Below are 15,401 nucleotides of genomic sequence, written 5' to 3' on the forward strand. Positions count from 1 at the left end.
TGCAGTTTGTTTCTTCTACTGAGCAATTTGTTGATATCCTGACAAAGGGGCTTTCTGCACCATTGTTTCGTGCTCATTGTTGCAATCTCAACCTTCGTGATCCTCCTCCTGAGCTTGAGGGAGGATGTTAACAGTATATAATGAATGGTTAGATAGTGTGCCATGTGTCAATGGATTAGTAGGTTTGTTATAAGGAGGTTAAGGTAGTTATAAGGAGTCTTAGTGAACAAGCTTGTGGTGTGAATATATAACAAATGTAATGAATGTAATTCAACAAGATAGAAAATATTATAACAATACATTTCTCTTTCTCTCTACATTTCTTTCCTTATCTCTCTAAAATCTTCATGGTCATTTCTGCATTATTACATTTCTGCAACATAATCAGTTGCTTTACACACTTCACTCTTTAAATTGGAAGACCTTGTAGGCTTTGAGACCCTTATACAGACCATGAATGGCACCAGATGCTGCGGCCAAAGAAAGAAGCAAGCACAAAAAGTTAAACAATTGGAGCCCAAACCATCTAATTGTACATTTCCCAATCTTGTTCTGCACAATGTGCATCTTCACCGGAAGGTACACTATGAGTGGCCAGTAGGCCAGGGCTCCAAGAAGGCCAAGCATGTCGGAGAAGAATGGCAGAGCTATGGAAAGAAACGAGACCAACACCCCATAGGCTGTCCTCCATGACATCCTAAACATGTTGATGTTAAACTTTACCTTCCCTAGTCTGATTGGGATCTCCCTGTTTACGAACTTGGACTTCGGCCACCTCCTTCTAGCCAATAGTTCAATAACACGAAACACCGGTTGGCAAAGTACCTGCTCAAATAGAATAACACCGACCTTAAGTTTATACATTAACAGTCTAACTTGTTATATTATTAAAAATGTCAATTCGAACAACATATTTAGATATATAATATTTCACTTAGCTCATGAGGAATAACATATTATATTTATAATATTTATAATATGAAATATTATGTTATTATATTGTTAATTTGACATATTTAAACAAGATTTATATCAATAATCACTAAGAAAACATCATCAACAGTCACTAACATAAGTGGCACAAATGATAGGGTGGCTAAAGCTTTTACTCACTGATAGTCATGCATGTTATTATTAGGCACTCATAGTGCTTTTACTCACCTCATTTTATGCTACTAAACTATTGGAATGTATTCTTGTAGTGAGTTTAGATTGTCAGTTATAAAAAACGTAACGTGTCAAACTATCTAGCAAAATAAAATCTTCTGACGTGATATTGTTGTCTTCATGTTTGAGCACACTTGAGAAGCATAAATTTAGGGAAAAGGTATATATATAATATATGTACCTGATATGCACCAACTATGTGCACCACAATGAAAACATTAGCCATATCAACAAGCCAGAAGGCTACATCATCTCCAAAACCAGCTAGTAGGTTTTCTGGGGTTTTATCTCCAAATGCAGCATATCCCAACGTACCACACATCATGAACAATATTAACATAACCAAACCCGCTACTGACACAGCCTTCTTCATCACTTTGTTTTCTGGTGGCGATGTCTTTAGAGTGTCCTGAAAATTAATAAAATGCAATATAATGTATAAAACTAAACCTAAATAGAAAAAGCGTCAGTATATTTTTTATAAGTGAGAAAAGAAAGAACTAATTAATTGACTTGGCAATTGGGATGTCTCACTTGGATATCCAAAAGCACTAGAGCATATGAGCAAGCAAAGGCAATATCTCCAGCTGCTGCAAACATCCTCCAAATTTTTTCAGATAAAGGCAGGTCCGCTCCTGCAAGAGAAGTTTTTCCTCCATGCCCTGCCCAATCAAAATTTTAAATTATTTCTAGATTGTACTATTATCCTAGTTTGAAGAAGTTCTTATATACGGACGTCATGTCAATATGTGGCACTACTGACACAAATGATAGGCTTAGGCGAAACCAACATGCCTGCAATGGAGCCCACTTTTTGTGTGAGTATGTAGTGCCACATACGTAAAACTTTGTCAATAGTTTTTTGGACGGAGAGAACTTACCTGCTATGATTTTTGACATGGAAAGTCCAATTCCGATAAAGGCATACCCAAAAGACATAATTGCTGCAAGCTTTGAGAGCCAAGAGAGCTTGTGAAAATTTGGGAGTTGTGATAAGAGAATTTCTACAATTCCAAATGCAATCACATGTGGAATGTTGGAGAACTTGCATGGGTCATCACTACCATGTTTGCGATGGCAATTCGATTTCTGTATGGCTCTGATTACTCAAATTCACATAAAAATTCGAATTAGTTATTAGTCTAGTGATATTAATTTCTTAATTTTTCATCTGCAAATAAAGAACAAATAAGAAAAAAACTTACATCATGCTCTTTGCCGTAGTTATCGTAAAGCCAACTCCAATGGTAGCAAGATTTAAATATATCATCAATCCACAGAACTTGTAAATTGTTCCGCCTAATAGGTTGAAGAAATTAAAGACAAATATAGTAGTAACAAAAATTTGACCATGAAAAATAACGGAAAATGCTCTAATTTACTACTCTACGTACTATTCAAAGTGAATGTAATACCACGTAAGCAACCCACGTATCCATTTCTGTCTGATGCAATAACGGTATTTCATTCACTTTGAATAGCAGTGGCGGTGGACTAGAGCATTTTCCAAACATAAATTTGCATGAGAGTTTCCAATTAAATCGTATGAGTATTTTACCTAAATAGGCTTTGACAGCCTCCATGTAAGAGTAATTTCTCTTGCCAGTGACTGGGTCTGGGAATCTGTAGCAATCTGCTAAGAGAGTAGCAGCATAAAGTGCACCAAATGTGCAGAACAAGAGAATGGAAATGCCACCAAGCCAGCCAAGTTGAGCCATTGCCCATGCCAAAGAGAGCACTCCAGCACCAACTGATGCTGTGATTATGTGTGCACACGCACTCCACACTGTCCCTGCATATATGCCACATAAAAAGAAGATTAATATCTTTTGACGAAGGAAGAGGTCGAGCGCCTCGTTGCACTTGCATGTGAAAAAAAATGTTAAAAAATTAAAATCTAATTTAAGTCGCACTATCTTGTATTAACAGCCTGTATTAGTTGATGGAGAGATTTTTTAATGTGACGGGAACACGAGGTGGTACACCACGTGTCATTATACAAATGGTGAGATATGTATGTTAAAAAGTTAATAACTTAAAAAATACAATTTCCCACAACTTGTATAAAAACACGTGGTGTACACTTTTTGTGTTCCGATCACAAGGAAAATTTTTCCTAGTTGATGAACAACCAGTATTAATTGATGAACAGCCATTATTAATTGATTCGAGTGTCAGCACAAAGGAGATTCAGAGAAGATTTCAATCCTACTCTAAAAATGAGCCGTCTAATTTTGATTTTCAAATTGTTTTTTTTTGCATATATATGCGGAAATATTTTCAAATTGTTAAATTCAAACAAAAAGCCCAAACAAAACCAGAATCTGACTACATTAATTAATTTCCAAATTATTAATAGTAGTTTCCAAAGAAAGTTTGTTACATGCATAAATGGCTGTATTTCAGTTGACCCAAATAAAAAGACTCTATGACTCTATTGAAGGTTTTTTTACCACCTTTTTTCTAAGAAAATTATTCAAGGCATACTTGAAATATTTTTTTTGCATACACAATTACGTATATCTGACACTCATTTTTACCTTTCATATACATTGTTAATTTTTATCTTTTCATTTTCTTCAATTCATTCTATCCGACGGTCACAAATTAAGAAGAACGTATAGAAAGTAAAAAAATGTGTGTAAATAGCACCACTCTAAATTAATACTTCGTGTAATATTTAAAATAAATGCAATTTTCTCCTAAAGAAACCAGGAATATATGCTATTTTTTTATCAGCAAAACGATGCAATAATCTAGACATCAAAATTTTTTATTTTTTTTATTTCTGAACTGCTGCTTCTAGGTAATTCTTATGTAATTGCCAGTTTCCACCCAGTCTTCCTCAGCCCAAATATTGGAAGGAAAAGAAAAAGAAGGTAGATAAATTTATTAAAGGAGAAAAGAGATCAATTTTATTACAGGAGATATATTGAAAACAAGATGAAAGTAAGCCTGTATATAGCGAAAAAGAGGTTAAAAACATGGCAGAGAGAAACTAAAAAGAACATACCAGTTCTTTTCGATTTTCCGTCATCGTCTACATCTGCTTTTTCTCCATTTTGGAGAGGATTGAAACCAATTTCACATAATTCATTCTGAAATTCATGATCAATCACGCTAGTAGTACTCGCCATGTCTGCCTAAGGAAGCTCTTCCTTTCAGATAAAACTCTGCAGAGTCTTTGGGAGATGAGTATAGATACATAGATATGTATATAGATATATAGATGGGCCCTTTATGGGGAGGGACTCTCATTTTTGAAAAAAGAAAGAAAGAAGGAATTAGTTATGGGACTCACTTCACATCAAACTTTAACAATCTGAACTGTTTATGTTGTAAATCTCGATTCATACATCATCCTTACAAAAATTCAGTTCAATTAAAAATCATTTGCTCATTCAATTTGTCACGATAAAATTTCAATGTTTCTTAGACTATAGTGTTCGTCAATTTCTTTGAACTCACTAAGATACCTCAAATATTTCCGATTTGGTTAATATTTTGCTAAAATGATTTATGAGATGTATCTTGAAAATAAATAATTTAGATTGTTAAAGTTCAATGTTGTTTGAACCCCCAACTAATTTCCTTTTGAAAAAAAAAAGAGAATATAATCTCTTTTCTTAAAGTATCTGGATATATAGATATCTACAAGACTACAAACTTCCACTCTCAAAAATGGTGGATGCATTAATACTTTCTTATCGTGCATGTGTTATTTTATATAGGGGTGGAAAATATTCCCGAAAATCCCGAACCGAACCGAAAAAATCCCGATCCCAAACCAAAAATTTCCCAAACCGAAATTCCCGAAATTTTGGGGATGCTATCCCGAACCAATCCCAAAATTTCGGTATGGGATTCGGGATTGGCTTCTCGATATTTCGGGAATCCCATACCAAACCGAAAATATATAATATTAATTATTATATATATATATTTATACATATATATATTATTCTTTTATAATTGATGCTAGTAGTTTCTAATTCATGCTCAGCAACCTAGAATGCCCTACACCTTGCATATTTTTCATGTTCTGTTTGATATTCATGTGGATTTTATTATTGCTGTTGCCATGGCTGATGATTTCAGAAGGCTTGATTCTTTTGTCTCTCAACAGATTGCAAAAAGAGTTTAATTAATTTGAATTTTGACTATGATAAAAAGAGTCAAGCATGCCAGTGTTCAATTAAATGGTAGTGTGAATGAAATGAAATTCCTAGTTCATGAATGTGTTCTTGAATTATATATTTGAAGAACAATTCATAATTTCATATTTCAATTTGGGATTCCCGATTTGTCCCAAAATCCCGAAATTTGGGATTCCCGAAAATTTGGTTTGGGATTGGTCTTCAAATTCCCGTCCTGAAAAATTTCGGTTTGGGATTCGGGATACTAGTTTCGGTATGGTATCCCATACCAAACCACCCCTAATTTTATACAATATTTCAAATTACTTTAAGAGCAGTTTCATTGTTGCTAATTAAGGCCCCATCGGACTATTTACTATTTAATTCATCCAATGAACAGTAACTGCCCTTAATGAACAGTAACTGCCTTTTGCATCTCCATCCGTACACTGAATAACCCTGGCAATAGACAATAAAATATTAATATTTTTTTAAAAATAATACAAAATAATTTTATTTTATAATTTCGGATAGGATTTTTAATCGGTCTCGTTGTACTACTTTCTATTAAAAAAATTATTTTTATTTTTTTAATTTTTTCTTTTCACATGTTGCCGATGCCCCATTCCAAAACCTTTTTTTTATTATATTTTTTTCTTCTTTTCACATGGTGCCAATTCCCCGTTCCAAAAGCTGTGTGTTTTATTTTCTTTCTTTTTCAAGCTCAGCAGCTCTCTCTCACTTGAGCTCTGAAGGCAGGGCCTCAAACTCTGACAACATCAATAACCGATCCGTGCAAAAATTCACAGTTTTTCCTTAGTTAAGTAGGTAAAGGATCGCCAACTCCTTAGTTAAAATCTCTCTCTCTCTCTCTCTCTCTCTCTCTCTCTCTCTCAAAAACAAATCCCAAATCGTACGATCTGGGCATGCGAATGGAAGGAGGGGAATTGCAAGTGCGTGGGGGCGAAGGCAGTGTGGGGTGTGGCGGCAGCTGTGGCGGAGGAGGGACTGGATCTCTCCCGTTTGTCTGTAGGTGTATCATCAACCTCAGCGACGAATTCCGATGAGAGCCGTTGAGTTTGAAGCCTGGGTTTTACATTTTTTTTAATTTTTTTAATTTTTTTTTTACTTTTTTTTCAATTAATTTTTTACATGTTTTATTAATATTTTATATTTTTATTAATTTTATATTGTGGCTGACGTCGCCCTGACGTTAGCCTTCTGTCACGTTGCCTTCGGGCTCTCGGGCTGGCAACTTATGCCGAGCTTCTCCCTCGGGCTCCCTTGCCAGCACATGCTAGACCATCTCCCTCGAGCTATCTGGGCATGTTCCAAAGCTAGTCCACCGGGCAATAGCCCACGATGGAACTACTCTAATGGATGCAAAAAGGAATGCAAACTCAACTGAATGAAAGATTTTTCAGTGTATTATATCGTGTTCTTGACACATAAAAAAAAAATCTCCAGGGGCAACACACTAGGTACCTTCTTTTGTGGCGATTTGCAAAGTCCCTTATCTTTGAAACCTGAGGTGACATCAATTTGTCATGTTTTGAATTTGACTAAAGTATTAATTGACTACCGAATTTGGCAACACACTAGGTACCTTCTTTTGTGGCGATTTGCAAAGTCCCTTATCTTTTAAACCTGAGGTGACATCAATTTGTCATGTTTTGAATTTGACTAAAGTATTAATTGACTACCGAATTTTGCATGGTGTGGATTATAAATTCATACCCTTATTGAAGGCCTGATGGAGGGATGCGTTATAGTAACCCTGAGCCTTATCATATACACATGTAAGGTCAGTTGGAAAGACCAATATGTATGTGCACTCTTGAGTGCACCTCCTTTTTCACTTTGTTGTGCTTTACGGAGATACACATACATACATATATATATATATATATGATGAATTAATTTTCAAAGTGTCTCGAACACGATTTGGTATATCAAGTGTTATAATACAATTAGTTAAAAATTTAGAAAAAATATTTTACCCAATTGTACTGTGACACTTACTGTAACGCGTCGTGTTCTTGGTAGAGTGAAAATTTTATTTATAAATGATACTAAGGAGGTAGGGGGCAATGGGTGCCTGGAAGGAGGTAGGAGGCAATGGGTGCTTGGAAGGAGGTAGGTGGCAATGGGTGTATCTGACCCTAACAAGATGCCTTTGTTACCATTAAAATTTAGTGTTCTAAAAATCGGCTTAGGCGGCGCCTAGTTGCTGGGCGGCGAAGCTCCGACCTAATTTAGACCAAAATGTTTAGTTAGGCGGGGAGGATATAGGCGGCCGTCTAGGCGCTCGCTAGGCGCCTGAGGCAGGCTAGGCGGCAGTCTAGATGGTTTGAATCTCGCTACAAATCTCAAACTTGCTGCAATTTTCGCAAAGGATCTACAACTTCCAATCTCGTACGTAGTAGCAGAGACCTGGAAAATTTTCTGTAGCTCGTCTCTATGAAAATGAGGGAAGAGAGAATGCGGAGAGAGAGAGAGAGAGAGAGAGAGAGAGAGAGAGAGAGAGAGAGAGAGAGAGAGAGAGAGACTTAAACATTTCAATATGTGTTGGTGGTGCAAGTTGAGGACTCAAAAGCTTGGGTGATGTGAAAGAGCATGGATGGTTTGATGATTTTAAAATTGAAAACCATGGATTATGATGGTTTTAATCATGAAATCCACCCAAGGTGGACGGGTGATGGACGGTTTGATGGTTTTAAGTTTTAACAATGAAAAGGCTTTTTATATTTATAAAAGTTTGGGATATATATAGAGTGTGTGTGTGTGTAAATCTTATATAAATTACAAATTATTTAGATAATATTTGTTTTTTTTTCTTCCTAGGCAAGCATATCATATATGTACATAAAACATTCACATATGTATGTTCTTCTATAAGAAATAGTATATTAGTCAATAATTATTTACATTTGACATAGTAAATTTAATTAATTTATATAATATATAAGAAATTTACCTAAATCCGCCTAGGCGCCCGCCTAGATCCCTCCTATCTGCCTAGCGTTTTGTAGAACCTTGTTAAAATTTAGCATCTCTGACCCTCACAAGATGCCTTTGTTACCATTAAAATTTAGCATATGATTCCAAGAAAAATATTAATACACAGATAATACAAGTCATGTGCATTTGATACTATTTTTGCACATCATATACACTAAGACCATTATGAATGTGTATTAATTAGAGCACCAAGAACTTGGTCTTCAATCAATAAGTTCGGAATTCGAATCTAAGACTTCTTTTAACATTAAATATTGGAAAGAAAAATATTGAAAAATCTAAGATAATATTTAAATTTGAGATAAAAATCAGGCCTTTTAGTCAAAATGGTTCCTAATATTGGCATAACTCCTCACTTTGATCTCTGACAAAGAAAATCGATGGAAGTGGTTCCTGAATTTATCCACCGTAAATTATTTTGATCATTTTCTGTGAAAAATCTATCAATATTCTCATTAAGTGGAGCGGTTGGTTTGACAAAAATACCCTTAAAAGGTGGTCATGTATTCGCACGTGACAATTTAACAAGAATATTGGTAGATTTTTCATGAAATGACAAAAATGATTTACGATGGATAAACTCAGGAAGTACTTCTATCGATTTTCATTGTCAGGAATCAAACTAATGAGTTATACCAATCTTAGATTTCATTTTGACTAATAAAAATAAAAATAAAATCTTTGTCAAACATGAGTATAACCTAAAGTATATATATGTGAACAATCAATATTTGAGGACTTCTTCTTTGTCACACCCTCATTGTCATAAGATTCTGACTCCGCTATTAAATATATGCATGGTTACAAGAAATCGAACGAAATTACGCATTACTTAGTTGCGGTATTTAACTTTCGGATCTGCATTTTTCTAGGGCCACAATTTTGTTTGAACAAGTAATATCTACATCCAACCTTAACTGACGATTAACTTTGCCTAAATGATCTGTGCACTGCATTCATACTTATAGCAAATAGTCCACCTCAGTGGCAGGCGTTTGGTAATGCATGCAAGACCCAAAAGAAGAAAAAGGGGCCAGATTAACCCACTCTACTGTCACCCTCAAGATATATGAAATTTCGAACAGAAGGTGATACATTGGCATCGGAGAGTCGGGGACGGCAATGATATTATACAAATACAGTGATACGTACTGTAATAATTTCCCCGTAGGTAAATAAGCTTTCTTGCTGTTCATATTCAATATTACGATGTCGGAAAGTCTCACTTAAATTTACTTTGAGAGATTCCAGATAAAGTTTCTTAATTAAGACAATAATAGTGTCTTATGTTTTATTAGTTTTAGGTCAAAATCAAATCCAATCTTGACTTGCAAGAAATCTAAACTTTTTCATGTTGTTCTTTTGTACATATTGTTTTGTAATTTTTAGTGTTCTTTGAATGTTTTAGTTGAACTTCTGGCTTGACTTTACAAATCCAATGTTATGGTTGGTTTCATGTTACATGAAATTTTAACAGCAGCCACGAAATGCCTTAAACAATGGGATCGAAACCTCAAAGCACCAAGAAACCTATTTAAAACGAGAAAATTTTGAGCCTCTCCATTCATCACCAACGTTTTGGGTTGGATACTCTAATTCTATCATAAAGTGACTCCCTTTTTTTATAAGACTATAAGGATGCGTTTGTTACACAGAACTATCTTGGACTGAACTAGCTTCAGGGATTAAACTGGACTACCTTAGACTAGACTAAGTTGGACTAACTTAGTGAAATGTTTGGTGCAGTATCGGACTAAGAAGCAGGATAACTAAAAGACTCAAATATTATATTATTTAATCTACATTTATTAATAGTTTATTATTAATTTATCTTTATCTTTTTCTTTTTTCTAGAATCATCTCTCTATCTAATAGCCAGTATCTTTTTATTTATTTATTTCTAAAATCATCTTAACCCATTTCTCTTTTACTCCGCCAGTCTCTCCTTCTCCTCTACCTCTTTTTATCCTGTTTCACCATTTTTCTAGAATTCTCTTCATCTCTGTATACCTCTCCCTATTTTCCTTTGCCCACTCTCTCCCTCCCCTCTCCCATTTTTCCTCTTCCACACTCCCCCTCTTTTTCTTATGCAGAGATTCGCGCAGAGGATTTATCAGAGCTCTCCACCCAGCACCTTCACTAATTTTCTAGGCAGTAGGTTTGAGATTTGGGCATGGATAAGGGAGTCAGAGTTGCAAATGACAAAGGCGTGCAAACGATGTTGGAGACGGGATTAGGAATCCCATGCTTTTTTTTTGTTGTGGGGGGGGGGGGGGGGGGGTGTGGAGTGGGGGTCTCACTAGGACGACCTAGCAAAGCACTTGATCGGAACGAGTCCAACTTAGTCTCATTTAAGTTTAGTCCAACTCGCATCAAACATGGAATTAGTAGTCTTAGCAAAGCAATCCAGTGAACTTTAACGGAGAACACGCCATAATAATATTCTAACCGAAAACACCGTAAATATTGAGTTTTAAAAATAAAGTTTCGGGGTTAAATTTCAGAGTTCTCCTTAAGTTAAAATCTCACATAATTCATTATACTCTTCTCCAACTTTGAAGGAATTTATTAAAAATAAATAATAAAAAAAGACTAGGAAACAAATCAAAACGCAGTAACCTAGAATACATACAAGATAAATACAAAGAAACAAATTTTCTTCGCCATCATCTTCTAGTTTTCCATTGACGGCTTCTACTAGTAATATTGTAAAGTTGGTATTTTGGAATGCTTACTTCTGGCACATATTAGTGCTTAATTACTTTTGTTTGGACACCGATATATTTTACAACTTTTGACTCTTGGGGCTACTTTTATTTGAATCTTTGTTGCTAACAATGATTTGATTCCAATACTAAAGATGAAAGACCTTGACATTGATTCAAACCTACATTGTGGTCGTTGGAGGTTGAGAATCGATACTACATTGATGAGAGGAAGAACCATACAAGAGCTTATAAGTAAATTGGGCTACTTCTCGTATTGTCAATTGATTTTATGGTGAAACCTCAGCTTTCTTCAATTGATCTGACAATTTCCCTCTGGCTACCCTTCAACTAAATTGAACTTGTGTAGATCGATTCCATTTCCAAATCTCATTAGGGTTAGGCCATTACAATCCGCATATCTCTCAGCCTTGTTTTTTTTTTTTAACTGGTTTTTAATGTACTGTCTGCTGCTAGATATGGAAGCAGCTGCAGGCATTGTTTTGTACCGGGCTTAATATCATTTGTCATTTCGCCAAATCATTGTGACTTTGTGAGTCATCTGAAAAAATAATAAAGTATGCATTCGATTTGTTTTATTTAGTCATTGAAGATAAATACTAATAAGCAAGTACCTAATAAATCATAATCAACAAGTGCAATAAGCAAAGCCTATGATCATTTGATTTATTGAGACTTAATCTCCATTTTGTTAGAGTAGATTATAACTTCATCAAAACTCATGAATTGTTGAAAATAATAGTGGGTAATGAATGCCCACAGTATTGAAGACCTTGCCATAGCATTGAAAACATTGCCACAGTATTGAAAACCTTGGCAGAATATTGATATGTGGAGATCATTTGTCAAAGGTGTGGTGTAATTATTCAAAATGTAATAATACGGAGTTGCTCTATAAATATAGCACTCCGACTACTATCAATGGATACAGAGCACAGAGAGAAAGAGATGAGGGAAGAGAAAAAGAGGAAGAGGAGAGGAGAGAATACATAGAGTTATCTTTGTACTCCTATTATTCCAAATTATAATGAAAGCATCACTGCTGCCCAAGGACGTACTCCAGTCACACTGACTGTAGAGGAACCTCGTAAATTTTGTGTCTTGTTTTATTTATTCTACTATACACATATCGTCGATTTTACAACATGAATGAATTTTTTTTTGTTTTTTTTTTGTTTTTTTTCAAGGCTTGAGGTATCCCACGCTTTAAGGGTAGGACTAATCTCCAATGGGCTCGGAAGACTAAAGACATTTTAGCACACCCCTGACCACAGTTAAATGACATACATCCTTCCAAATCTTTCAACTAAGGAATCATCTGTGTTTTTGCAAGCTTCGTACCTCAAACTAAAGAACATGAAGCAAACCTAATTTGGAATAAAAACTTGATAGTTATAGCAACTAGTTCTTCAACAACAAGCAAACTACAACTTTTTTTTTTCTTAGTGTAAGCCCTGGTTTGGTACAGCTTAAATTTTTTTTTTTTTTTTTTTTTTAAACTGGGATGAAAAAAAGTTGCTGCCAGAATTGCGTTTGGTAACTCATCAACAAAGCACTTATTTTCAAAGTTGCTGCCAGAAACAGCTGGAAAGTAGAAGCAGCTATTTGCAGCTTTCAGAAAACGGCTTTTTATCACGGAAACACGGATGAACAGTACCATTTAATGAAAGTTTTCAAATGGCAATCCTACCTCTCGCACCTCACTTCTCTTCCTTCCTCTGGCACCTCACTTCACTCCCTCCTGTCTCACTCATTCGCTCCCAACTCCCAACTCGTCGCCCCAAAATCCAATCTCCAACCTGAAACTTCCTTCCTCCCAATGTTCTCTCTCATTCTCCAAGTCTTGTTCTCCGGCTTGGCGTCCTTCCTCTGGTAAGCTTCTATTGTCTAAAATTTCGTTATTTATTTGTTTGGATTTTTAAATTTGGGGATGGCAGAGTGAGTGAAAGAGGGGTGGGAAGAGCGAAGGGATGAGTGTATGGGTGTCGGGGAAAAAATTGGGGATGGAGGGTTGGGAAAAAATTAATTGGGGCAGGTGATATGGTTTGTGGAAAAAATTAATTGGGGAAAAAAATTAGGGTTTGTGGAGGAAACAAGAAAAATTGGGAGAGAAGTAAGAAAAATTGATTACTTCTCTACCAAAAATTGATTACTTCTCTACCCGCAATGAAGCTTGTCGTTCGAGCCGCTCGAACTGAGTCCAAAAGGGTCTCTCTGCCCGCAACGAAGCTTGTTGTTCTTTTTAAATTTTGTTTTGAATTATGTTCAAGATTTGTTCTTTATTTTGATTGTTTGGGAATTGGTTTCAGATTCCGGAGCCACTTACTGGGAAAGTTTGGAAATTGGAAGATTTTGAATCACATCCTGCTTTACTGGTGAGTTCTTGATTTGTGTTTTTCTTCAATGGTGTTTTGGATGGTTATTTTTTGTTTGATTTTCTTATTATCTTTCATATTATATGCAATGTATTGGATATTGGCAATTAGTTAGAGTGGATTTTTAGATTAATTAACATGAATGATGGTTCTTAAATAACAACTGCAACTGCAAATGACATAACAATTGCTATTTTAGCGGAAATCAGAGGACGTTAAACCTCTCTTTGTATTTTCTGTCAGGTTTCAAAGTATTTGCACTGATGTGCTCGTAATGAAGTTGGCGTTTATTTTTAATTTGGCTAATAAGTTACTTTCTGTATTAGGTAGCTTAAAATACTACGCTGCGTTCTCTATTCATTGGTACTTTGTCTCATTGATTTTGTTGAGTAATGAATATCTTTCTGCAATTCAAGTGATGCTTCCAATTGTTTTTTACTGATCTAAGAAGGCATCGTAAGAACAGCGTTTTACACTTTTATGGCAATGGGTTGATACTTTTAGGTTTAGGTTTTAACTCTTGGGGGTGGTTTGTCACCCAGAACCTTAGCATTAAAGCCTAAACCCTGAATCACACATGTTGGCATCTTTTCTGAAGTACACTTCCTAATCTCTGGATGCTGTCTGAATGGAGCCTATAGAAGTATATACAAATGCCTGGACGTGCTTGACATACTAATGCACATACATGTGTTTATACGAGAGTGTTTCTGTTATGGTGTTTTACTGCTAATTTAATGTGGCTTTCTCTTATGTTTTCTAAATTGAGATATTTGGGGGTGGGCATTGGCGGTATTTGAACGTAGTATATCCTCGTTAGAGGAGAGATGTGTCCTAGAACTTATTTCTGCACCTACTTACATGTTATGCACAGGTTCTTGCCTTGGTGGGTGACCAGCTTGATTATGGAGAGAACATATGTGGTGCGGTACTAAGCATCATATTCAATGAGGATATATCGAGTGTCTGGAACCGGAATGCTTCTGATCATCAGGTTGGTAATTTATAACAATTTGCTGCTTGTGTGACTAGTCTTTCTGTGTGTGTGTAGTGTAATATGTTGACCTTGCTTTTGTTGACCAGGCTGTAATGGCTTTTAAGAGATGCGATCAAGCGGAACTTGAAGCTTCCACACAGCTATCTCATGGAATACAAGCCACATGATGCTTCGCTGCGCGACAATTCATCTTACAGAAACACATGGTTGAGGGGCTAGATTGATGCCACCAGATAAGAGCACTAGTTTCAGAAAAGCTTTCCGGAAGGCGACTGATGCACAAGCCACGACCATAATCGGTAAAATTCTTGCATGATGAAAAGGAGACGTGCAAAGTCTGGAGACTTTATAATTGGTGGCAATCTGTACCTGAGTATATCTGTACTAAATTAATTTACTGATGGATTATCAAATAAATTACTGGCTTTATCAAACAGATTGTGCATGCTTCCTCGTTGAATTTATGGGAGCATTTTTGCTCACCACAATAAACTATGGTGCATTTTATCATCAACTTCAAAGCTTGACATCTGTCGGCAAGTTTCATGAATGCATCTAATTAGACTACTTTCAAGTACATTAACAATATTGTACTAATGAATCCTAGCTATTTAGCCTAAAATATTTCAATTGAAGTAGTTTGTCATACTAATTAATATTTAAGATAAAGTTTATAAATAGTTTTCTTTTAAAAATAAAGTATATTTATTAATTCACCTTTATTTGTTAAGAAAATTAAATTAATGGCACATCCAGTATTATACACTTTTTGGTCATTTCACACAGTTACAGTTGTTTTATATACTAAACACTATAATGCTGTTTTTTTTTTTTTTTTTTTTTTTTTCCAAAAGCACTTTCACAAAAAAGTTTACTAAAGACTCTGCTGCTTTATTACACAGTTGCTTATTCTCACAGTATAGCAGAAACAATTTTTTTTTTTAAAGCACAGCAATAGCAAACCAGCCCTAAACACACT

At 35.4% G+C, this 15,401-nt stretch overlaps 1 protein-coding gene and 1 pseudogene across 1 annotated transcript; one reads left to right on the forward strand and one right to left on the reverse strand.

Moving 5' to 3' along the window:
- Positions 1–314: 314 nt before the first annotated feature.
- On the reverse strand, positions 315–4,320 carry LOC137716905 (amino acid permease 8-like). Its single transcript, XM_068456257.1, has 7 exons — positions 4,181–4,320; positions 2,726–2,959; positions 2,373–2,466; positions 2,049–2,266; positions 1,702–1,829; positions 1,349–1,576; positions 315–825 (listed from the first exon to the last, which is right to left on the reverse strand). The coding sequence occupies exons 1-7, from the start codon at positions 4,302–4,304 to the stop codon at positions 403–405; spliced, it is 1,449 nt and encodes a 482-aa protein (XP_068312358.1). The 5' UTR covers positions 4,305–4,320; the 3' UTR covers positions 315–402.
- Positions 4,321–12,853: 8,533 nt separating this feature from the next.
- Positions 12,854–15,049, forward strand: LOC137716986 (eukaryotic translation initiation factor NCBP-like; annotated as a pseudogene).
- The last annotated feature ends 352 nt before the right edge of the window (positions 15,050–15,401 follow it).

This window comes from Pyrus communis, chromosome 15 (assembly GCF_963583255.1).
Source record: "Pyrus communis chromosome 15, drPyrComm1.1, whole genome shotgun sequence".
NCBI lineage: Eukaryota > Viridiplantae > Streptophyta > Magnoliopsida > Rosales > Rosaceae > Pyrus > Pyrus communis.